General features: G+C 35.6%; 1 protein-coding gene across 4 annotated transcripts in view; it reads right to left on the minus strand.

Annotated features, from left to right (window-relative positions):
• The window catches only part of LOC125258749 (5-hydroxytryptamine receptor 4-like), a 209375-nt gene that overhangs the window by 22821 nt on the left and 160977 nt on the right, over nt 1-25577 (minus strand). Inside the window, exon 7 of one of the 4 annotated variants that reach the window (XM_048175763.1) lies at nt 20676-20760. The exons of the other annotated variants lie outside the window; for them this stretch is intronic. Coding sequence (XP_048031720.1) covers nt 20697-20760 — 64 coding nt within the window. The 3' untranslated portion in view covers nt 20676-20696. The remainder of the gene's footprint in view (nt 1-20675; nt 20761-25577) is intronic. 4 annotated transcript variants of the gene reach the window in all.

The following is a 25577-nucleotide window of genomic DNA, read 5'->3' on the forward strand; positions in this document are numbered from 1 at the left end:
TAAATTTAGGGATTAAAGTGTAAAGGGAAAGATGTTGTTAGTTTATGTTAGTGTTTAATGTTCAGTTATGTTGGACATTTAGAGTAGTTTCTGTAATGTTTTTGCATTGAGTGTCGCCTGTGTTTAAGCATGTTTATAGGATGAAATTCCTGCTCTCAATTCAATTGAGTTTGTTCAATTAGTTATTTTTTGAGCGCATTTTGGGGTGAGGGGCTGCATTCTGATATGTTATATCCTTTTTATTTAAATGATTATTAAAAAAAAAAAAAAAAAAAAAGTGTTCACCTTACGTAATCAACATAACATTATTAAGTAAACTGCACATATAAATATTATGTAACAGTGACATTAAAATGATTTGTATTTACTCAAAGAAATTTTGTCAGCTTTACTTGAATTTCTTTTGTTCATTCAACTAAATAGTTTTTTGTACAGATTACTCAATATTGTTGAGTGGAACACTTATTTTTTAAGTAAATCCAACAATTCATTTTTTTGAGTGTAGTAACAGATCAAAATGAAAATAAGTGTTATCAGTTATCGCCCATCCCCACCTAAAAGAACAAAGAGGGAATATTAGTCCCAATATAAATCTATAACTGAGAAAGAGAGAGTGATAGAGGGCAGAGAGGAGGAAGGAGAGAGATTTGTTCATTCTCACTTCTATTCCACAGTTTCCTGACATCATTAAAGTCAGAACGCTTTGTTTAGCACCAATCCATGGCCATCTGGAGTGCAGAAAAGCAAAACTGCAAAGCGTGAAATACTGTAGTGTTGAAGAAATAGAAATGATGATCAGATCTGTTATAAGAATTTACTTAATAAAAGGGTCAACAGAACTGACCAAAAATACACTGAAAAAAAAAAATTGGTGTAGAAACGACAAGTAACACATTCAATTAAACGTGAAATTTTGAAGAAAACTGTATGCTAAATGTAAACTTGGTCAGAAATGTGGTATCTTTTTATAATTTATTTTATCATTTTATAATTAATTTATTTTTATATTCATTTTTTATTATGCCTCATACTGGGGTTTAATGAAAATAAAAATGAGACACATAATTACTAGAGGCAACAATAATAATCAAAAGGTGAACATTTATTAATAAGCATTTTAATAAATGTTTATTGTTTAATTATTATTCATTAAACACATAAATAAATGTTAATTTCCAACATATTTTGGGTTTATTTTAAGCAAGCAATACAGTTAAATAAAGCTACCCAGCAGGTTGAGCAAACATTTAACCCAATTGCTGGGTTTGTCCATTTTCAACCCAACTTGGGTTGTTTTTAACCCAGTATTTTTTAGAGTGTACGTTTCCATCCTTCCATGTTAATGAGGTTTTATAATGGCCTGCCGGTATGAGGACTGACACGTGCCTTTACTGATTTATTTTGTTCCTAGGGATAATTCAATGTTTATGCTTCTGTTTATTCCTACTTTAGTCTGTCATTTTGTGTCTGGCGCCATAATGAAGGGAGGGGTTGTGTCGGGCTCTTTGATCATTTAGTTTCTATCATTACTGTGAATTATATAATAATATAATTTCCCACAAATAAATGAATAGAAAAAAGAAATTTGGCATCATCATAAGTTAAATGCTGATGATGAATACCAGATATTTTGGTCTGAAATCAAAGCTGAAGAGTTTAGGATGGCAAATATTGGCGCAAAACCCAGAAACATGAGTTTGACTCCTGGTACTATAGGTTAAAATCAGAATCTGAACAGTTAAAAAGGGCACTGACTAAAATTAATGCTTCCAATAAATAACAGGCCTGTATCATCACAATATATCATGTAGAGAGCTGAAAAACAAACTATTCTTCTATTTAAAACACATAAGTCTCATGCAGGTGCTGATAACAGAAGACTCATTTAATTGGAGCACCCAAAAAAGCTTGTTTATCTGATAAAATAACATCTTTGTGATGTAGTTTGTGGCATGCACACTATCATTTCAGCTTGAGAGAGGAGGCAACCCAGGAAAATCTCCCCTCCCTGAAGTGTTTAAGATTAACCAGTATAGGCAGGGCAAGATAACTTTCTTTGGTGTCTGATACCATCTGCAATTGCAGACCACTTCACAGGAAGAGTGACTAGGCAATCTATTACGAACTTATCTATTCAGACATATTCCAGTTCACATCAGGTCAGGCAGGGATCTGCAAAATGAGTCCAATCTCAGCAGTGCCTGACGCATCGCAGCTCTCAGACTAACTGTGACGGTCCTCAGAAAATCCCTGAGAAACACTACTCACTAGTACTTTTATGACTTCTTGACATGAACTGGAAACATGTTACCATGCTTTTATCATTTATTTTTTACTGCACTACCATTCAAAAGTTTGCAAGTAAGCAAGAAATTGAAACTTTTATTCAGTAAGGATGCATTAAACTGATCAAAAGTGACAGTAAAGACATTTATAATGTTACATGAGATTTCAAATAAATGTTTTTTTCTTTTGAACTTTCTATACATTAAAGTGTCATAACTTGTTTTCATGACAAATTTATTTAAACATATATTAAATAATTAAGACATTACTAACAGGTAAAGTAAATATAATGTATATATAAGCTAATATAGTGCATATATTTAGTGAAATGCTTAATTTCTCTAGTGAACTAACATGCTGTGGACACTAAATGACTTGCCTGAGGTAAATGCAATGCTATGTGAGATATTATTCTCTCTTTTATTGATGTCTTTCGGCGGTTGAAACACTGGTTTTAAGATTACACAAACATATTTATGCATAGATCATCTGTTCTTCTGCTTTAGTGCTTTTTCCTGTTGTGTCGGTTAGCAAACAGCGTTGCATTACCGCACACGCCCCCTTATGGATTAGAGTGTAAATCGCATTTTGACTGACTTCTATCTATCTATCTATCTATCTATCTATCTATCTATCTATAATAAAATCTATTCTAACTATTTTTAATAGAATTATTTATTGTGCATCATTTACAAGCTGTATTTGTTAAATTATCCCAAAAATGTAGAAATATATTTTTACAATTATATGTATTTGGAATACATACAATGCTAGCTTTGAAATGAGCTTAAACAAGACAAAGAATACAACAGATAATTTTGGAAATTATAGCGTGTTGGAAATATTTGAATTTTCCAGAGATGCAGGTATGTCCACAGGGCCAAGACACCCTTAGACATGGTCTCTTTGAATAACATAACTAAAAATAAATAAATAAATTGCTTGAATAAAAATGACATAACACTGTGTTTTATGTGTTAACTGAATGATTCTGAACTTGAGAAAGACCATTCACTAGTCTCCGCTTCAGACAACAAACTTCCACAGTTCAGGGAGCACAGCTACAATGAGTACTTTCAAAAAAAAAAAAAAAAATACTCAATAGATTTGTCTAAAAGTCTGCAAAAGATATTAATGGCCACCAAGAAAAATAAGTGTGGTCAGTCATATGACCCCTTCCAGTCTAAATGGGCATCTCTGTCCAAAAGACACAGTCATGTGAACCAAACGTTAAGCCTAAAGTCAAGCATCTGGCTACGTGACTCTAGACCTTCAGTGTCAGCCAGATGGTAATGTCAATCCACAAAGGATCATGCCATTTCCTCAGCCGGCACGTATATATGCGTGGGTTGGTCTTCCCAGAACTGTCTGAGGCTTTTCAAACACACGCTCACAGATATAAGACCTGATTATTGTGGAGTTGAGTGGCACCAGATCATGGTGATGATCAGACCATGACCTGATTGTTTTCTGAAAGAAACAAGAAACAGATATGCTGTGGAGAGGGACTGAGAATGAGACAGAAAGAGAGGAAAACAAAGGAAGGAAGGAGAAATGTACTTATAGGAACTAAATGATCCCCCAAAACCAAGGGAAATTAATAAACATTATATAATCTCTAAATGAAAACTTTAGGTATAAGATTAGGGGACTGAAAATATCATTAGTGCATTATAAAGCAATAGAAGTCACCATGACAGAAAAACGTCTCGGGTTACTGGTGTAACCCTTGTTCCCTGAGTAAGGGAACGAGACGCTACGTCGAATGACGTAGCATCGATAGTTGCCACGAAAGGGAACGTCTCGGGTTACTGGTGTAACCCTTGTTCCCTGAGTAAGGGAACAAGACGCTACGTCGAATGACGTAGCATCGATAGTTGCCACGAAAGGGAACGTCTCGGGTTACTGGTGTAACCCTTGTTCCCTGAGTAAGGGAACAAGACGCTACATCGAATGACACGATGGGAACCCATCGTGTCATTCGACGTAGCGTCAATAGTTCCCACGAAAGGGAACAAACGTGTGTGTATGTCTGTGTATATTTCAACAAGTAAGTCTGTCAGAACTCAGATAAGAAGGGAGTGCAAATCCATCTAAGGTCAATGTCCGATTAATTTTCCCATGACATAGACAAGAGCAAAATCTACTAATACAATTTCTCAAGTCTTCCTTCTGGCTAAAGCGAAGGCTGAAGTTAACAGAAGGACAGCATCAATGCAGAACTCATAATACCACACTGCATGGCAGAGATGGGTTTCATAACATCCAATCCCAGCAGGCCACTCTTTACTTACACAGGATTATCCAGCAAGCCTAATAGGCAACTGCACCAGGTAAGAACCGGCGACTAGCGCATGAATAATGGAAATAGCTAGACTAGTGAGGAAAGCCTTGCAAGATAGCAGCTGGTGTTTACCTGCCTGTACCGTCTCAGGTGACGCCTTATTCTTAGCATTCATTATTCAAAATCAACATATGTTTGTTTTGCATTTTTAACAATTTCAACGTATGAATTACTCACTCTTAAAATGTCTACAATAAAAATTAATCTTCTTTTGTTCTTTATTCCATCTTATCCAGTGTTTTTATCCAATTTATTGTGTGACAGATTTAATCATTTTATCACTCAGCCCTAGAGATGATTCTTACGATTCTTTCAAACAAATTCTTCAAAGACCATCGCCATAGGAAAATAAATCACTAATGTGATCTCTTCAGTACCTTAATTTTTCTCCTAGACAGCAATGACAGAAAATGGAGTGAAAATTGAAAGTCTCCTGCTTCTCATACAGAAAAAATAAAGTTTCAGATGTCGCAACAATAACTCAAATACATTTCATTCATGCTTTTCTCATCAGTTCCTCGAAGATCTAGTTATGCCCTCTGCATTGCCTTTGAATATTTCTAGTAATTCCTCAGATATAGCAAATACGTGTTTCTAATGATACAGAATATATCAAACATCACTATCATTATTCTGTAATGATAAATAATAGAGTTCAGTTCTATTCCTGGAATTATGAGTTCACAGCCTTTCTATTCCTGTCCAGTTAAATCATTCAAAAAAGAATCAGAAAAATAAATTAAGTTATTCCTTTAGAAAAAAATCTTTACATAACCTGATTGGAAGTGTTCATGTTTTAACCATCAGTCAAGGATAATTTAGTTTCGGTAATGTATACGGTATTTCATTCATCTGATGTGAATGCCAGTCTTCTTCTTATACAAAAGCCAGTGATGGAGATGAAAAAATTGCTTGCCATTTTCTACAGCGATTTTCATTTATTTAAAAGCAATATTACATGAAAGCAGCAAAAAATAATGCCACAGTATATTCATCCTTTTAAATTACGAGATTCAAAAGGCATTTGTGCTTTATAAGACAACCCATTTAAGACATTTCCCAGAGGACAGCCTTGGGAATTTGGGAGACATTTTAGACCATCATTAGAGTAGTTATTTGAAATGCATGCCTTCATAGATATCCTTTTAAGCAAAATGAAGCTTAATGAATGTATTGTATTTCTGAAGCTAAATTTCTGCATGGTCTAATAAATAGAAGAGCACAGGACAGGAGTATAAAATACAGCAATAAAGATCTATCAAAAGAGAATCAATGAAGTTTTTACTTCACATTTTTTTCACATCATTTACAGTGATGTTTGCGGAAAGCATTGCTGGCAATGACTGCAACGGAAATCGAGTTAGTTAAAGGATTACTTCAGAATTCAAATTTACTGATAATTTACTCATACCCATGTCATCCAAGATGTTCATGTCTTTCTTTCTTCAGTCGAAAAGAAATTAAGGTTTTTGAGGAAAGCATTCCAGGATTTTTCTCCATATAGTGGACTTCACTGGGGTTCAACGGGTTGAAGGTCCAAATGTCAGTTTCAGTGCCGCTTCAAAGGAACTATCAATCATTTTCTTAAAAAAAAAAAAAATGTATGTACTTTTTAACCACAAATGCTCGTCTTGCACAAGCTCTGCGATGCGCCACGCATTACTTAATCCGTTAGAAAGGTCACGTGTGACGTAGGTGGAAGTACTGATCCAGAGTCTACAAAGCAAATGTGACTAAAGACAAAATCAAACAGCCTTCACAAAAAAAAGTAAAACAACGATGTCTGACAATTTTAAAGTTGTAGGAGAAAATGAGATGGAGATTCGTCACACGCGGCGAATCGCAGAGCAGTGCAAGACGAGCATATGTTGTTAAAAAGTATAGAAATGGTTTTTTTTTTTTAGAAAATGACAGATCGTTTCGCTAGATTAGACTCTTATTCCTCGTCTGGGATCATGTAGAGCTCTTTGAAGCTGCACTAAAACTGACATTTGGACCTTCAACCCGTTGAACCCCAGTGAAGTCCACTATATGGAGAAAAATCCTGGAATATTTTCCTCAAAAACCTTAATTTCTGAAATTCTGAAGTGAACTAATCCTTCATTACATAAAACTCAGAAAGAAACTAAATTAATAATTGAAGAAAAAGAAATGTCTTTCCTCACCAGTGTTTATTTATTTATAAAAAGTTGCCAGCCAGCGCCAGCATTTTTGAGCATTTTCACAAAACTTTCATGGCCCTCATTATTTTGTTTTGTTGTATGAATATCTGAACATACAATATATCAAAAGAAAGAACTGCTTTAAAAAAACTTTATATTCTAGCTTCATGCATTTTTATTCATCAATACTTGTGGGTGAGTTTAATTAAAAAGCTACATTTTGAACAAAAAGCTGTCTTTGTCAAAGTCTAGGTCCACATCGGATTCAGAACAATGACCAAAATATAGATGGAGTCGATCAAGTCCATGAACACCCCGAAAGCTTCACAGCCCTATAGCTCATCCTGGGCCAACATTTCATTCAGTAACATTAGGCAGTTTTGATTTATATGCTGTTAAATGTTTGATGATCGCGTTAGACATGAGCGTAAACAATGCTTGTATCGCTTGTTTTTGCTTCTTCTTCGCTTGTTTTTGGATCTGGAGATTCTGTACTCTTTCAGAGGATGCATAATAGCGCCCCCTACCGTATAACAATGAAAACATGCCAGAAAATTCCAATGGCGGTGAAAGAGTTAAAGGGATAGTTCACCCAAAAATGAAAATTTGATGTTTATCTGCTTACCGCCAGTGCATCCAAGATGTAGGTGACTTTGTTTCACAAACGACCGGTTTGTGCGAGAAACCGAACAGTATTTATAGGTCTGATCGTGCTCTGACAACGGAAGTGATGTCTCGCGCATAGACTTCAATGAGTGCTAGACATCAGAGCGCGATCAGACCTCACTAAGCGAGTGCTGAACGCAGTTGGACATAGTGGTGTTTTAGAGGTAAAAAATGATATAAATACTGTTCGGTTTCTCGCACAAACCGATCGTTTTGTGTCTTAGGACATCAGTGTGTCGTCACGAGCCGCAGGGTTTAATTTGGATTTGTCTATGCAAGGTTTTTTGACTCTTACTGATCCAAGTTCCCATTCACTCCCATTATTTGACTGACAGACAGCAACAGTTGGAGTTAAAAATCATCATTTGTGTTCTACTGGAGAAACAAAGTCACCTACATCTTGGATGCGCTGGGGGTAAGCAGATAAACATCAACTTTTCATTTTTGGGTGAACTATCCCTTTAAAATGGCTTGTTTATTCAAGACCGAAGCGCTAGTTGTAGCTTTATGGCACAGTTGGACAGAGGGATGCATGCAAAGCACAAACACATTATTACAACACTCAGAGACTGCAAGCCAGTCAGACTATAAACACATCAGTGCTCAAAACTCTGCAAAAATATATATTTTAAAAAAGTCCTCTGTCACTAAGAAACAGATAGTAAAGTTAAATGGCAGGTGGCGTGATCACAAGTGATCAATTAGAAAAAAAAATAGTGGTTTACAAGAGCAAGAGAGCAACGGACAAAGAGGATAATGCACTGTTTGGAAAACAAACAACCACCAATCTTAAAAGTTTGGCTCAAAGTCCCACTGCTGAAAAGTACTGGATGAAAACAAGGAATGCTGGGCATGGCTGGACTCTAAGTGCCCCATTATTCTCATGCAATGATTGCGGTTACATAACTTATAAGAGCTAATAATAGAGCTGCCTCTTTGTTTTTACTTTATGACCTGATATAGAAACAGCACTCAAGCACAAAAACTCCTCTCGGTTTATCAGGGTTCGCCCCATTCTGCTTGAGTTAATGCACTCAGAGGGGATTCACAGCGCTGAACATTTTCCTCAAGTTTACTTTTAACTGCAGAGATTTGAGAACACTCCCATCTGTTCCTAATGCTCACCACATTGATCCACTCCTCGAATACTTATTTGTAAGCATTAGTGAGCAAATGGGAACTTTTCACAAACAAAGGAGGTGCCTCTTTGACTGGTATAAGTTTTAAAAGCGACTCTGAGTATGTTACCTTTGGATATAGGGAAGAATGTGGTAAGCTGTTCAGGTGTTTTAAATCTCCTACGCAAGGAGAAATGAGATATGCTAAAATGCATGATTATATTATAGGGTGAATGCTATTTGCTACATTTATAAAAACATTTACTATTATAGCCATTTAAAAATGACACATGCATGATATATTTTTAGACCTCGATGCATTTGTTTTCACATAAAATTTGTTTTACCTAAAATGTAGAAATAAGTTTGACATGCACAGCTGCATATGATGGGCTTTTTCTTAAATGTACTTTTTTTTTTAAAATAATTAATACTTTTATTCAGCAAGGATGCATTAAATTGATCAAAAGTGTCAGTAAATATATTTATAATGTTACACAAGATTTCTATTTCTTTCTATTTTCTATTTCTTTCTATTTTCTACTTTCTATTCATCAAAGAATCTGTTTCTACATTTATAATGATAAGAAATGTTTCTTTAGCAGCAAATCAACATATTATTATGATTTCTGAAGGATCATGTGACACTGAAGACTGTTAAAGAGTAATGATGCTGAAAATTCAACTTTGCCATCACAGGAATAAATTACAAATATATTACTAAATTATAATTAAAAATAGAAAACAGTTATATTACATTTAAAAAACACTGACACTGTATAGATTATGGACTTTTATTTTGTTAATCTGTTCCTATTTTGCCTACTCCATTTTGTTTCGCTTTCATTGGTTAATGATTATCGCCTTGTTAGTATCTGATTAGTAATGTTTTACACCTGTCAGTCATTGAGCCCTATTTTAACGATCTAAGCACATGGGCTGTGTCTGAAATTCCCCCATACCCTTAAATAGGGCACTATTTGAGGGGACAGCCATTTGTAGTGGTGTCCGAAACCATAGTGGACGATATTGAGTGCACTCATTCAATCCCACAATGCACCGCAATAACGAGTGTACAACCGATGTACACTCAACGGCTAGAGAATACCATTATGCACTGTGAGAGTCACTGCCAGTTTAAGTTTCAAATGATTATTAACAGCAAGCACAAACTCCTTCAAGTGGACTATATTAGTGGAGTAATGTAGGGAATAGTGAATGAGCGTATAGGGGGCGATTTTGCATGGCGCAGGTGCACCTAGGGCGTGTCCGAATCCACTTTTGCTAGGTCTTAATGAGTCATGGGTGTGTTTTGGGTGTAATGTGCAATAAACTAATCAGAGTCTCATCTCCCATTCCCTTTAAAAGCCAGGTGCGCTCGCGCCATGGCGGATTGCTATTTACATGGCGAAATAATACCCATGGGCGAACAGATGTGCGCGAGTGCATTTGCTATTTAAACAACATGGCGCTGGACGTAAAAATAATAACTGCGTCAGGCTGAAACTAGCAAAAAACACTTGCGTCGCGCCTGGTGTTGCATTGCGCCGGATGTATAATAGTGTTCATCTTGTATTTAATCTCCCTGTTGTATTCATCCCTGTTGGTTCTCATCTATTGTATTATGTTAATTTTGTATTCTCCCTGTGTTATCGTTAAAGGTGCCATCGAATGTTTTTTTACAAGATGTAATATAAGTCTAAGGTGTCCCCTGAACGTGTCTGTGAAGTTGCAGCTCAAAATACCCCATAGATTTGTTTTAATTAATTTTTTTAACTGCCTATTTTGGGGCATCATTAGAAATGCGCCGATTAATGCTGCGGCCCCTTTAAATGCTCACGCTCTCCGCCCCCGGAGCTCGCGCTTGTCTTAAACAGCATAAACAAAGTTTACACAGCTAATATAACCCTCAAAATGGAACTTTATAAAGTGTTCATCATGCATGCTGCATGCATGCGTCAGATTATGTGAGTATTGTATATATTTGGATGTTTACATTTGATTCTGAATGAGTTTGATAGTGCTCCGTGGCTAAAGCTAACATTACACACTGTTAGAGAGATTTATAGAGAATGAAGTTGTGTTTGTGCATTATACAGACTGCAAGTGTTTAAAAATGAAAATAGCGACGGCTCTTGTCTCCGTGAATACAATAAGAAACGATGGTAACTTTAACCACATTTAACAGTACATTAGCAACATGCTAACGAAACATTTAGAAAGACAATTTACAAATATCACTAAAAATATCATGTTATCATGGATCATGTCAGTTATTATTGCTCCATCTGCCATTTTTTCGCTATTGTTCTTGCTTGCTTACTTAGTCTGATGATTCAGCTGTGCACATCCAGACGTCCTGCCCTTGTCTAATGCCTTGAACATGGGCTGGCATATGCAAATATTGGGGGCGTACATATTAATGATCCCGACTGTTACGTAACAGTCGGTGTTATGTTGAGATTCGCCTGTTCTTCGGAGGTCTTTTAAACAAATGAGATTTATATAAGAAGGAGGAAACAATGGTGTTTGAGACTCACTGTATGTCATTTCCATGTACTGAACTCTTGTTATTTAACTATGCCAAGATAAATTCAATTTTTAATTCTAGGGCACCTTTAAAAACTGCTTTATTCGTAATGCTTTCGCCTTGCGCTTTCATACAGCCTAAGACTATGTAAGACACATTTTACCCCACTTTAACCAACATTTATGTGTGTGCTCATTAGAAGGAAAACAAGAGGAAACAAACAAACTACCAAAAACTAACACTTCTTTATAAGGTCAGATTTAAGGCAGTCTTTTCTGCCAAAAAGTTACTGACAAGATCTTTAACACCAGTGGACATCCTGTAATTGTGCCTCAGCGTGCTACAGTAAATGTTCAGCCCACATAGAGAGAAGCAACTCTAATTAGAGAGCACCAACTAAACTTTTGCATTTTCTGTAGAAAAATTCAGCAAAACTCAGCCAGGGTATTGCTAATGTGTTTGGAGTGGTTGTTAATGTGCTGCTGTGCAGTTGCTAGGGTGCTCCGAGTGGTTGCTAGGGTATTCTGAGGTAAGTGAGTTTATATTTGCACAAAGGACTCGTTACAACTGAATATAGAAAAAAAAAAACACAAATCTGAATAAAAACAAATTAAGAAACAAAGGTAGAGATGAATGACTTACATGAAAAAGAGATAAACGTGTGGAGCTGCTCATTGCTGATAGTTCAGTGCATATGGCAGTACCATTCAAAGAGCTATGACAACCATGATGCTTATAGCTCTGTAAATGGCGCTGCTATCTGCACCACACAAGTTCTTCCTGACCCTCTTCCTGTGGGTCTTTGCTGTGTCTTGGGTGCACAATAAAACCACTTACAGCCATGAAATAAAAACACAAATCAAAAATGGTACACCAAGATTACATTTGGCTTTTAAGAGCAATGGTGTAACAATCAACTCATTTGAGCTGAAACATTCCCAGCCGAGGAAGCTCCCAAAATCCACACTTTAATCCAGCTGTTTACAGACGCAAATGCACCGAGCCGAGTGACATGATTTTCTGAAGTTGAATCATATTCCTGCCATGAAGCCACTCTCACGGAGCTTGTATTAAAATAAATGAAACATTAAATATTCAAATAATTTGAGCTCACTCACCACTGTGTAAATAGGTATATATGTTCTATCAGCCAAATCCAATTATTTTAAAATTACCACCCACTGTTGAAAGTCATTGTGGAGCGAGCAAAATTTTCCCTGTTCAAACAAGGGTGACATGTTTCAAGATTAGTTTAACCAGGCTTGAACATATGAGTGAATCTCATGTAATGTGATAAGACATAAGAACCTGTCATTTATGCTGATTTAAATTAAACAAGAAATATATTTTCGGTCACACTTTACATTAGGTGGCCTTAACTACTGTGTACTTAACCATTTGATCAAATGTACTTATGTGCATATGTTGGTGCATTGTAAGTACTACCATTTAATTAATGTATTGCCCTTACTGTAACTCAACCCCAAAACCTCTAAACCCCAAAACCTCTAAACCTCACACCTAAACTTCACACCTAAAATTTATTAGCAGTAAACATGGGAATTTCCCAGAGCCTCATAAAGTTACACAGTAAATTCTTAGTTTTGTAGGTATTTAATGTTGTATGTCCATTTTTGTGTGCACTAAAAAATAATTGCTGTAATAATAAAATGTGGACATTTGTGAGTAAAATGTGTTGAAATGTCATTTTCTTTATACAAAATAATTTATTATTTTTGGAAAAAGAAAAAAAAGCAGTGTTTAGAGCGTTTTGAGCACTGGGTAAGATCCATGTGCTCTTAGTTTTTTTCTTGACCTTAAAGTAATGCAGAGCTCTTGCTGCCTCCACTTAATTACTGGAGCACTTGATATAAGCCACTGCTTCTCTACAGTCAAGAGATCAAAGACAATTTCACGGTCAAAGCTGTCTGGATATACAGGTTTGAGGGCTGCAAAAGAAAGCCCCAGTCTTCAGTGTCACATGATCCATCAGAAATTATTCTAATATGCTGATTTGCTGCACATTTCTTATTATTATCAATATAAGTTGAACACAGTTGTGCTTCTTAATATTTTTTTGTGATAATTTTTTTGTGATTCTTTGAAAGAAAGTTGAAAAGAACAGCATTTGTTTGAAATGGAAATCTTATGAAACATTACAAATGTCTTTACTGTCACTTTTGGTTAATTTGAATGGGTCTTTGATGAAAAAAGTTCTTTCAAAGAAAAATATATAAGTAGCTGGTTATTACTACAAAAAGTGTATACTGCAAAGATGATGAAGCTTATGATTGTTTGTTGTTGGGTTTTTTTTGTAAACGCTGTCATTCACACGTCATTCAATTCAATTCAATTCAATTCACATTTATTTGTATAGCGCTTTTCACGATACATATCGTTTCAAAGCAGCTTTACAGAGAATGCGTGTCAACATTACAATTTAAAGAATGCAGTTAGCAAATAATGTAATAATTTAGGCAATTAATTTACAATCACTGTTAGCAGTTTAACTGAAGGTAGAAGCAATGAGCTCCTGGAAAAATGAATTACATATTAACAATAATTAGGATATATAGAAATTTGGGAATGTGCAATCAAATGTCATCAAATCAAATCGAATGTCATCAAAAAAGCAGAACCAGGGCCAAAAGTCTTACCCTTATAACATTAGGACAGGGCTTTTAACAGGGCTTGACATTAACTTTTTTGCTTACCAGCCTCTGTGGTTTTCCAAAGTTACTAGCATTTTCACTGGCCACAATTTTGACATCGATACCATGGGAAAAACTGCCATATAGATATTTTTAATATTATCTCATAATTTGGCAGCAGGTATATTAGGCTGCTGTCACTTTAAGACCTGATGCACAGATCTGTTACACATGCATTTTCTTTCTCAACTGTTTATGTTCACTTAAAACATACTGACTGTTTACGTGAATACTCACCAAGACCGGCATTTTGACATTATTTTATGTGTATTTGACTGTTTTAGTGCAATAATCAGCAAAAAAGAACTCAATTTAGTACTGAGAGGCGGCTTTATGCGTGCACACTGTGGGAATGAGTACAATTATGCGCAATACATGCAATCCCACACCGAAATTCAAGCCCTGTAACATCAACAATATTCATCCGGAGCAAATGAATGAGCGGGTTTGTGTGACGACTCGCTGTCGGAGAGATGAGAGAGAGAGAGAAAGAGCAGCTGGTATCGTGTATCTATTCAGTGGAAAATGAGTATTGGAAGTGTTTCAGATATTTCAGTATTGATATGTGTTGAAAAATCAATATTTTTGACAACACTACATTGCACTTAGTTTATTATTTCAGATGCCTTTTTAAAAGACTACAACTGAAAAATGTATATTATATAAAATTCAACCTGCCAAAGTGGCAGGTAGGAGTGACTGTGTTACACTGCTGAAATCCTCCCGCTTTTGGCGGGTGTTAATATCAAGCCCTGCCCAGCTCACTAACCTCATGTCCCCTGAAACATCTGTCCTCAAATGACGCAGTACCTTGTGTCCACAATGCCCTAATAATAAGGCATCTGCCCTGCCAAACGTCTCATTAGAAGCAACGGTCTCTCGGCTCTGGTTTAGATCCTTTGTTTTCAATAACCTGGGCGGCTTGGCCATTGATTTGCTATAATAACAGTCAAATTACAAGAAGCTCTGAACATTTCATAGCTCTGGATACATCAGCCCCGACAATTAGAAGAATATTGATGTCTAATGCGGGCTCACTCATGGTTCTGCACGATGCTCCTCCGAGGTTCGTTTGTGCATGTCACGTTGGCTCACTGGCACAGGGAGGAAATCATTCACTCTCAATGCTCAATAATAATGCTCTCTTATGCTAACACAGAACCAGCTGCCCCTGACTTCCTGTTTAAAAGTCGTCTTCTCAATTTATCGCACCTATTGATCTTGTGAACTGAGAAGAAAGCCTCTAAACTTTCTGAGGTGATGAGGCATCATCACTGCAAGTAAACATGAGAGAAACTGCAATTATTAGCAAAGGATAATTTAACAAAACCTGTGTTAGAGGAGTGCAGTCCTCACATGTTTCAACCGCGAGCATGTGCTCATTAGGAGGAAAGCGGGAATGTGTCTCATGGAAACAAGCTATGAGCATAAGGCACCTCGATCATCATACTTATATCTGTTTTTAATGCTTTGATATAGAGCTGCGTGATATGAGTAATTGCAAAGCAAGACAGGCTGTACATCATGATAAAGTTATTTGCGCTGGAAAGTGATGAAAAAATAGTTTGCTAACACTAAAACTAAATATGTACACTATTGTTCAAAAGTCCCTCATCAAAAAATGATACAGTCTGTAATAGGGCTGCCCCCTAATAGTCGACTAACTGACGAGAAGAGGCTTAGTCAACCAAAATTTTATTAGTCGCTTAGTCGCATAAAAAAAAAAAAAAAAAAAAAAATCAGGAAAAACTTGCCTCTGAGACATGAAAAAAAGATATTTATAGAAAGCAAAATGTCTACTTTTAAATGAACCAATTTAACTGGAAAACAAATATTCTCAGGTTATGTACTCCGTATGAAACATGCATATAGGTGTGATGCATATAGGAATAATGTGAAATATTATTACCATTTAAAATAACTGTTTTCTATTATAATATATTTTAAAATGTAATTTATTCCTGTGACACAAAGCTGAATTTTCAGCATCATTACTCCAGTCTTCTGTCACATGATCCTTCAGAAATCATTATTTGATGCTCAAAAAAACCTTTCTTATTATTATCAATATTGAAAACAGTTGTGCTGCACAACAGAAAGAACAACAGCATTGATTTGAAATAGAATTTTTTTGTAACATTATAAATGCCTTTACTGTCACTTTTATCAATTTAATGCATCCTTGCTGAGTATTTTTTTTAAATAAATGCTGTAAAAGTATTGAGCATAGTTATTTATTTCATGATATCTAATGCATTAAATGTTGTGTTCGGGTAATTTTGACCCGGAGAGGATTTTCCTGTATCTGAAAATGCTAGTTAATGTTATTGCATTGGACTAAAATTTAGGAATGGGCATTTTTCCTAAATATTGTATTCGAATATTTGGGCTTGTAAAAAACGAATATTTGAATATTTGTTTATTTAAATGAGGTTAAACGAGAAAGACGTTATTGTTTGATTCATCAATATTTTGTAACCATTTCTGAACAAGCTTACGATTAGTAAGCAATATACGCAACAAGCTTATTATATCTTAAGGTTTTCTTTTAGTTCAAAGCATTAAACAATATGTGTAAACAGAAAATATTAAGAACAAAAGCATTTAATCTCAAGCAGCGCGAGCAGGAAAAACTCTAATAAAGCAGACAGCGCCGCCAGTTATTGTACAAAACGTTCATAATACACTCGAGTCAGTATATGGTTATCGTTTTTATATTGTTTCACATGTTCATGTTGAGAAAAACAATAATATCCACATGCTCGGGTGAGAAAACGAGCCGTGCTGACAGATAATAATACATAACTGTATGCTAAGCTAAGTTTCTAACAGTAGCACTTTGTTTTCTGTTCGCAAATATATCTCCCTCGACGAAACTTAAAGTAAGCATATGTCTCAAAATCATTTTGCTATCAGTTAAAGGTGCTAAAGAGGATGTTTTGTTTTATACATTTTTGCAATATTACTTGAAACTGTCTTTACTAACTGATAAAAGACTATTTATTAGGTGCACTGAAAGTAATAATATTAATATACATCATCTGTGCACGAGGTAGGGCCTTAAAAACATCAGCCAATCGTTTACGCGATCATCGCGTAAACGATTGGCCCTCTGGCTTGTCAATCACTGCCACAGGGTACCCCCAGGATCCTCCAAATGAAATTCAAGGCTTTTTAAGACCTTTTTAATACCATTTTAAATGAAATTCAATGCCAACTTCGTACCCATTCTGACAGAAGTATGAGGGGAAAATGTCAAATCTGTATAAATTTTGAACCCTAGAAAATAATTAATTCGGCATATATTTTTATACCTATACTATAAATATTTTATTTACCATAGGCCTACTAAATGTAAACAGCAGTGTCTCTCTCATTGTTACAGAGTGTAATATAATTATATAGGCTAATACTATGATGTAATTGATGTAATACTACTAATATACTAATATAATACTACTAATATAATACTATTAATTGCAATAGTCTGGTGCAACTTCTCACATCCAACAAGGTGCATGGAATAAAAAAAAATAGTAATTTAGGAACAAAACCAGCAACACTCATAGATGCCATGGAGGGGTCAGAAATAAACAAAAAACTGAAGCTATATATATCAACTTTATTTTGCCAAAAAATAAAAATCTCTCATTGTTATTAGTTTTTAACATTTAGTGGAAGTAGGCTGTTTTCCTTTACTTCATGCTAGCTTAAATAAAATTAAAATCTTGCACTGAACAACACTGTACAGAACAAATACAACCCTTGAATACATTTGTACACTCTTCTGTTTCTTGACATGGTAGCATCGGACGCGTTTCTGTGACTTAAAACGACGCTCGTGACTTAAAGTCGAGTGCTTTTACTGTAATTTAGGCAAGCGCGCTCATAATAGAAGCGACGCGGTTGAGAGCGCGGCTCATGGTTGCATAGCAACGACAGACGCCACTGGAGCGAAAGCGCATTGGAAAGAAGGAGAATGCCGGCGCGGCCGCGTATGTGACGCGTACTAGAGAATAATAATTATAATAATAATAATAATTTAGCGGGCCGGATTATGTTTTATTTTTGAGATCAGTTGCGGGCCGTAAATGGCCCGCGGGCCGGCAGTTTGAGACCACTGGACTAGACTATCACAGAACGCTGACACAATCAGCAACCCAATGATGATTTTCATTCAATCCGAGCACAGATATTGACTCGTATTACTCGTATAATACTCGTACTCGGCAGAAGTGCTTTATCCGTACCGGATACTCGTTTCAGCCGAGTATCCGGCTCATCTCTAGTAATTTACCTCACTTGCCTAGTAACCATAGTAACGGGTGCGCGAGCTTTCACGCTTACTGCTATGACGTGGAGCGCGAGGTGCACTCAACATTACGCTGCATGAATTTTTAATTAGCCTACACTAGTAACAGTTCATTTTGTTACGGTATGAACTTAATCCTAGGAAAAGTTAAAAAATAAAAAAAAATAAAAATAAGACCTTTGTAACGAAATCCAAGACTTTGTATACCAAATTCAAGGCTATTAAGGCCTTAATTTTAGATTATCAAATTTAAGACTTTTTCAATGCTTTTAAGACCCCGCGGGTACCCTGTGCCATTACGTTCCTTGTGAGAGACGTGTGCGGCTGCGCGCTCCAGTAACTTTCCACACTCCACAGGCGGCACATGCAATGTTTTTGTCAGGAGACAGGAGTAACAACTGCAGATTATGAGTTACCTGTGGTGAGTCCGACATAATGAATCCACTAACACGACACAGCGAATGCCGGTGGTAAACACTCGTGTTCCAACACTCGTGCACGAGTTTTGGGAGGCGTTCCTTCGAAATGAGCTGTGAAGGAGGGGGGTTGTTCTTACGCATGCGCTCATTTCAAAAACTCAGTAACGGTCTTTGGTTTCTCAGTCAACGAAAAGATCCTCTGTATCACCTTTAAGTTATCATCTTGGCTCACTCGGGGATAACTTACAGTGATGGACAGCTGTCTTTCCTCATTCGACGGGTGTTTAGATTTCATGTGCTTTCTCATTATGGTGTTGATATTAAGGTTTCATTAATTAATTTGATCAAAAGTAATTACATTTTGTAAGATCATTTTCATCTAAGTAATTCCAAACTTTGCGAGGCAGACGACAATATTATGTGACGATCAAATAAAATAAACTTGTTAAACACACTTCACAGCGCTACCTGGTGCATTTAGTTATAACTGTGAGTTTTAGTAATTAGGATTTATCATGCATTCACTGTATTTACGGCCAGCAAAGCAACATAGTAAAATTCGAATAGTATTTTTATTTTTCGAATATTAATTACAGAACAAATATTCGAATATTCAACTATTTGTGCACACCCCTACTAAAATTTACTGACTTTTTACTCACCCAGAGTCTAACAACTTCCTGAAATTTTTTTCTACTTTTTGTGGGTTTTTTCCACATTGTACTTTGCCTACAAAAAAGCTTATAAATCTGTCATTATTGATGGCATAGTTGACAAAAAGACTGAATCCAATATTGGGGGATAAAATAGCGTAACAAGTTATTTATAAGTTATATTTCTGCAGGCTGGACATTTTTGACGGGGAACACCGCAAGTGTGACTTTGTGAAATTTTGTAATAAATAAAATCAAAATAAAAACATTTCAAAACAAATTTCCTGGTTAAACAGTGCATTTTTTCATATTTTATGTAAAATTGACAAAATGATCCACAAATAACGTTTTTTTTTTTTTTTTTTTTCTCAAAACTGAGGTACATAAGCTCAGATAAATAAGGGCTACAATCGATCAGTTCCAAAAATAAATATTAAATCTGTCCTAATTTAAAGAAAACAAGCTGACAAAAAGACTGAATCCAATATTTGCGTAACGAGAGATTTATAAGCAATTTTTTGCAGGCCTGTCATTTTTGACCGGGAACACCACAAGTGTTATAGGGTTTTCAGCACAAGGGTTAAGGAATGTTAACAAATTGAACCTTATTGTAAAAGTTCTTTTGTTTTAAATATAAACTGAAATTTTCTGGATAATCCACTGAACTGAACATTTACAAATGAATTGGACATAATCTCATTTGATTACTTGTTCTTTATATTTGAATTTCATGTAACAAAAGACGATTATTCACAATGAACAAATTCATGATGTAACACTTGTGTTAAAAATGAAAGACTAATAAAATTCATAGTGCTATCTCCAAAATCTGATGTAACTGCATATCATCTGAAATGTACAGTAACGCAGCCAGTTGTGATGTTGCTCACATGTAAATAACACAAAGCAGTCTTACACTGAAAGCAATGTACCAATAGCATCTTTACTGCCCTATAAACATGCTTAGAACAATATACCTGTACTCAAAAAGCAGCACAATTCAAGGTCTCATATCATTTGAGGTGTTATTAGGAGTTTGCTCAACCCCTCACCCTCAGAGTGAATACTATTAGAAGTGATGTTTACCTTTAGTAATTAAAAGAGACTTTTTAAATGAACATGTTATTTCAACCTTTTGAAAGCATCATAAGGAACATGATAATAGGGTTGCATGATGAGAGACAGGAATACTGAATGAATGAACCACCATTCACAGCGGCAGCAGTAAACAAAAAAGCTGAATGATGAAAGTGTCATTATTGGCTCACTGAAGCATGAAGTATCAGACGCAGAATAAATCTGCATTCACAAATACACACTTAAAGGACACGCACAAATACAGGCGCACACATTACAATCCATTAATCCTTTTAAATGGAGACATAACAGATGCTGAAAGAATATGAGGCGAAGTCAGATGCTAAAAGAAAGTGATGGGAAAGAAAAGAGTGTGTGTGAGTGTGAAAGGACTCACTTGAGAACTCCCCACACAGCACTAGACAGGAACAGGCCTAGTGTTGCAGAACCAGAGGAGCAGTTTGGAGGCAGAGGAGCAGCCACTGGAGGAGAGGAGGACAGGGGGCAGCAGAGGGCAGCACACATGAAGGACAGAGAGGAAGAACAGGAGGAGAGAACAGGAAACGCAGGTTATTTCAGTCCGGATTGATTCATTGCATACTTTCAAACAACAAAAAATACTATAGGGGAGAGAATTAGAAATGTAAATAGAAGGTTTGAGGATTATATTGGCCGTACAGACAAAGATGCTTGAACTTTCTGTCAGTTTGATTTGAAAACATGAACATCTGAGTGAGAATTTGAGCAGTCTGTCAAACACATTGACACATTCTTGCATCAGTTTAAGTGTGAATGACCCCTAAAACAGAACAGGCTGAAGGTTTGTGATCGGTTTTGTGGATGTGCACTACCATTCAAACGTTTGTGGTCGGTAAATTTAATTATATATTTTTAAAAGAAATTAATACTTTCATTATGCAATTAATTGATCAAAAGTGACAGTAAAAGTGATCAAAAGTGATCAAAAGTGACAACTGTTTTTAACATTGATAATAATAATAAATGTTTCTTGAGCACCAAATCAGCATATTAGAATGATTTCTGAAGGATCATGTGACACTGAAGACTGGAGTAATGATGCTGAAAATTCAGCTTTGATCACAGGAATTAAATTGTAAAAGATATTCAAATCGAAAACAGTTATTTTAAATTGCAATAATATTTCATTGCAATAATTACTGTATTTTGATCAAATAAATGCAGCTTTGGTGAAAATAAGAGACTTTTGAATAGTAAAATAGCTTGAATGCTCTAGAATGTAAATATTGGTATTTGGTTAGGGATCTAAAAAATCATAACCCCACGTGTATATGAGCTTACAAAATGAGAATGAGATATTGAAAGAAAACAAGAGGGAAAAAGAAAGAGAATATAATGTTTTAGAGCAGTAGGGGTACGTGAGGTGACAAAAGGGGGTACGCGAACAAAATGCTGAGTAGTTCATGTAATTCTACCTTAAAATAATACTAAAATCGAGCATGTTTTTCTAACTGCCAAAATGTCGTAAATCCAGTACATGTAATCAAATTACCTCATCATTTGCAGTCAAAAACGACTGTATCCACACAAGCAGCATGCATATGATAGATTGCGTGCCGAATCTGCTGCCTTAAATCACGCTAAATTACTGTCGTTCTCGACAAGGCACCTTTGTAACAGTAGGGATTTAGCACTTACTCGCATGAAGAACAAATATAGACACAGATAATAGATTTAATTTCGAAGAATCAAACTTTCTCCGATACAAAAATGCCTTGTGTGAGTTTTTGTATTTAATGATGATAACGAGCAAGAATGCAATTGTTCCCAAATATCCACATGACAGCAAATGTGACATTATCATACAACAGGTCATTTTAAACACATTACTGTCAGTATTTACTGTATTTTGCAATGAAATAATAGTTCTAACGAAAACCACAGCAGAGCTACAGCACGCATCTGTGTTTCACGAACAATTCTACGGCTTTGAACGAATCGTAAGAGTCAATGATTCAATGATTCATTCACAGCCACTTGCTTCGTTAATGAATGAATGACTCGATGATTCACTCATAAAAACAGTGACTTGCTGCCACCTACTGGCGGTTTTAGTTTAATATTTAAAAGTTTTGCTTAGTTTTACCATCATTGCATATTTCTCTATTGAACATTTTTATTTAAAACATTATTTATTTTATAAAAGCTATTCATAAAGGTAAAAAAAAAATGCACTGGAAAATCAATTTAGGGGGCAAATATTGTCCCTTAATGGTAAAGGTGTGACTGCAGGGGGTATGCAGAAGGATGGTAATCCCTTCAGGGGGTACTCCAAACTAAAAAGTTTGGGAACCACTGTTTTAGAGAATATATGTTATAATTAGATCTGTTTCACTGCCTCTCTAAAAAAAGCTGGGTTCAGCCTGCTGGGTAATTTTGTTTTATGTTCTGAGAGAAAACTTCCTGAGGGGAAATTTCTGAATGAAATTGAGGTTTGTATTACATTGTATTTCTATTAAATTATTACTGTACAAAAAGGAAAACATCTGTAGTCTCATATTGCTGGGTTAAAAATAACCTAAGTTGGGTTAAATATGGCCAAACACAGTGATTGGGTTGTTTTGAAGCATCGGTTGGGTTAAATGTTTGACCCAACCTGCTGGGTAGTTTTATTTAACTCAACTATTGTTTAAAAATGACTGTATTGCTCACCTAAAATGAACCCCACATACACTCTTAAAATGCTGGGTTAAAAACAACCGAAGTTGGGTTAAATATGGACAAACCCAGCAGGTTGGGTTAAAGGGCACCTATTATGCCCTCTTTCACAAGATGTAATATAAGTCTCTGGTCTGGTCAAGTTTCAGCTTAAAATACCCCACAAATTTTCCCCTATTTGGGGGTGAGCAAAAACATGCCTTTTACTATATTATTGGCTATTATGCTATATTGCTGGCTAAAAAAATAAATCCAAAATTGGTTGAAAAAAGTGGCTGGGTGAAAACAACCCAATCCCTGGGTTTATCCATATTTATCCCAGCATTTTTTAGAGTGTGAACGCTGCAGTCTGCTTGGAACGCTAGCCTTCTAGAAACGCTGCATATGCCGGATCTACACGGCCGTCAAACGAATGTGTGACCAGGGCTGAAACATGATCGCTGTCATTTGTTATGGCAAGCTGATAATATGTAACAAAGTTTCAGTACGCTCCACTGACTATAATAGGAGAGCTGTTGATTTAGTGCGCCAGCGTTGCAGCTTTGGTTGATGGTTGAAACTTAAATGCCTGACAGATGAGATGGCATAAGGTAATACTGTTTTTTATAAAACTTTTCAAAAATAAATAATAAGATTGCCATTTAATGAACTGGATCAGCCTACTGATATCAGTTTTCTTTCCACAGATTCACATTGGCTCCTGTCTCTTCCTAAAACATTTTGAATAGTTTATGATTGTAAAAGACTGACTGGCCATTGAATAAAAAAATATTGTATTGAACTGTTCATTCATATGAACTGCTCTGTCCTATATGTATAAAGAGATTTCAGAGTGCATTTTTATTATTTAAAATGAAAAAAAAAAAAAAAACAATATCAAATTGACTGACCCAGCACTGATTAAAAAAAACAAAACAGCAAATGGGTTAATGTATAAAACCCAGCAAGCTGGGTAAAAATAACCTGTTATGTGTTCTGTCCAATATTTACCCAAATTGGTTTGTTTTTAACCCAACATTTTTTAGAGTGTGTAAGAAAAGAAAGTATTATCCTATGGGGTGTTGTAAATGATGCTGTATTGTGAGTTTATTAGCTCAGAAAGTGTAAGGTTATCATAATAAATTAAGTTTACACAGAAATAAGCAACCAAAACACATGCAAGGCAATGTAGATGTAGGTTGGGCATGACAGTGAACAAACTGGTACAACTTTGATACGTCACCACTTGCTACTCATGAAAAAAGATACATTGAAACACTAGATTTCAATGTACACACACAAAAAAATCGAGTGCTACTGTATTCCTCAATAATATATGAAAAACTTTAGCATACATTTGATCCCACTTAATGCAAAGTAAACACCTCTCAATGAATGAGAACTTGACAGATTGCCCCGGCTTTTATGTACCATGTAAACAGCTTATTTCCTGGTTTTAAGTAGGTGACACTTAAAATACACAGTATCTATGGTTCCTCGTTTGTTGGCTTCATAATAGGCCCATAACATAAATTACTCAAACACAGATGCTTGCAAGGGACCCAGGAATGATTGCATGACTCACTGTGCTGTGTCTCATAAAGGTTACGGATCAACAATCACTCTCCAAGCTGATGATAAAGACACCACATATATGTGTGTGTTAAACCAAACAGTGCTTACGCATCGACTTATAGACCTCTGTAATGAAATCCTAACCCCTGTCTTTAAAAAGTCTGGCATCAATAAATACAAGTGCAAATCATCTATCCCTGCAGAAACCTTAAGCCAAGAATAAGAGCTCTGAAGGTGCACTGTGGGTAAATTTCTCCATCTCAGACGTCACGTCTTCAGTTAAAGCAATACCAGTTTCAATACACTGTAAAGGTGGCTATATGGTAGCGATGCAAGACAGAAAAGACCAATCACAACTGGATCATTGATGAATAAGGATAATGGAGATTCATTATGATGTTTTATTAAGTGTTAACAATGAGAGTATGTGCTTTTATAATCAATTAACACTGCTTTTGTCATTTTTTACAAGATGGACAAAATTTATCACCAAAAAAGTCATTCGGTTTCGATTTCGGTTTTACCGAATGACACTTTTTGTTATAACAAATGACAATATTTTCAAACAATGCTAACAGGCTGATATCTAGCTAAAAGGACAATCAAACATTTTATATTTAGTACATGTTTTTAAAATATTACAACATTTTCCATGTTTTATAGCGGTTGCACCGAATGACCTGATGTTTCGGGACATGCGTATGAACAAGTGAAAACATGAATTTTTCAGATAGTTAAGAGAGAGTTAGTTACTTTACTTCATGACCATGTGGTCCTTTACAGGTGTCTGAATGACGTCACATCCAGTCACATGATATTGACCACATGACTTGAACAAAAATGGTCCCTTTATATTGGTTACTCCGAATGACATCAATAAAATTATTTTTTTTGGACATTCTTTCTCATAACAAAGCAATGACTTCTACATATAATTTTAATAATGTTTTGCACTATGTTGATACATGTTGTTATAAAATCATGCCAGAATAAAAAAAAATATATACATTTATTACATTTTAAGATATTTTAATCACAAATGAAATGG

Source organism: Megalobrama amblycephala, linkage group LG23, assembly GCF_018812025.1.
Source record: "Megalobrama amblycephala isolate DHTTF-2021 linkage group LG23, ASM1881202v1, whole genome shotgun sequence".
NCBI lineage: Eukaryota > Metazoa > Chordata > Actinopteri > Cypriniformes > Xenocyprididae > Megalobrama > Megalobrama amblycephala.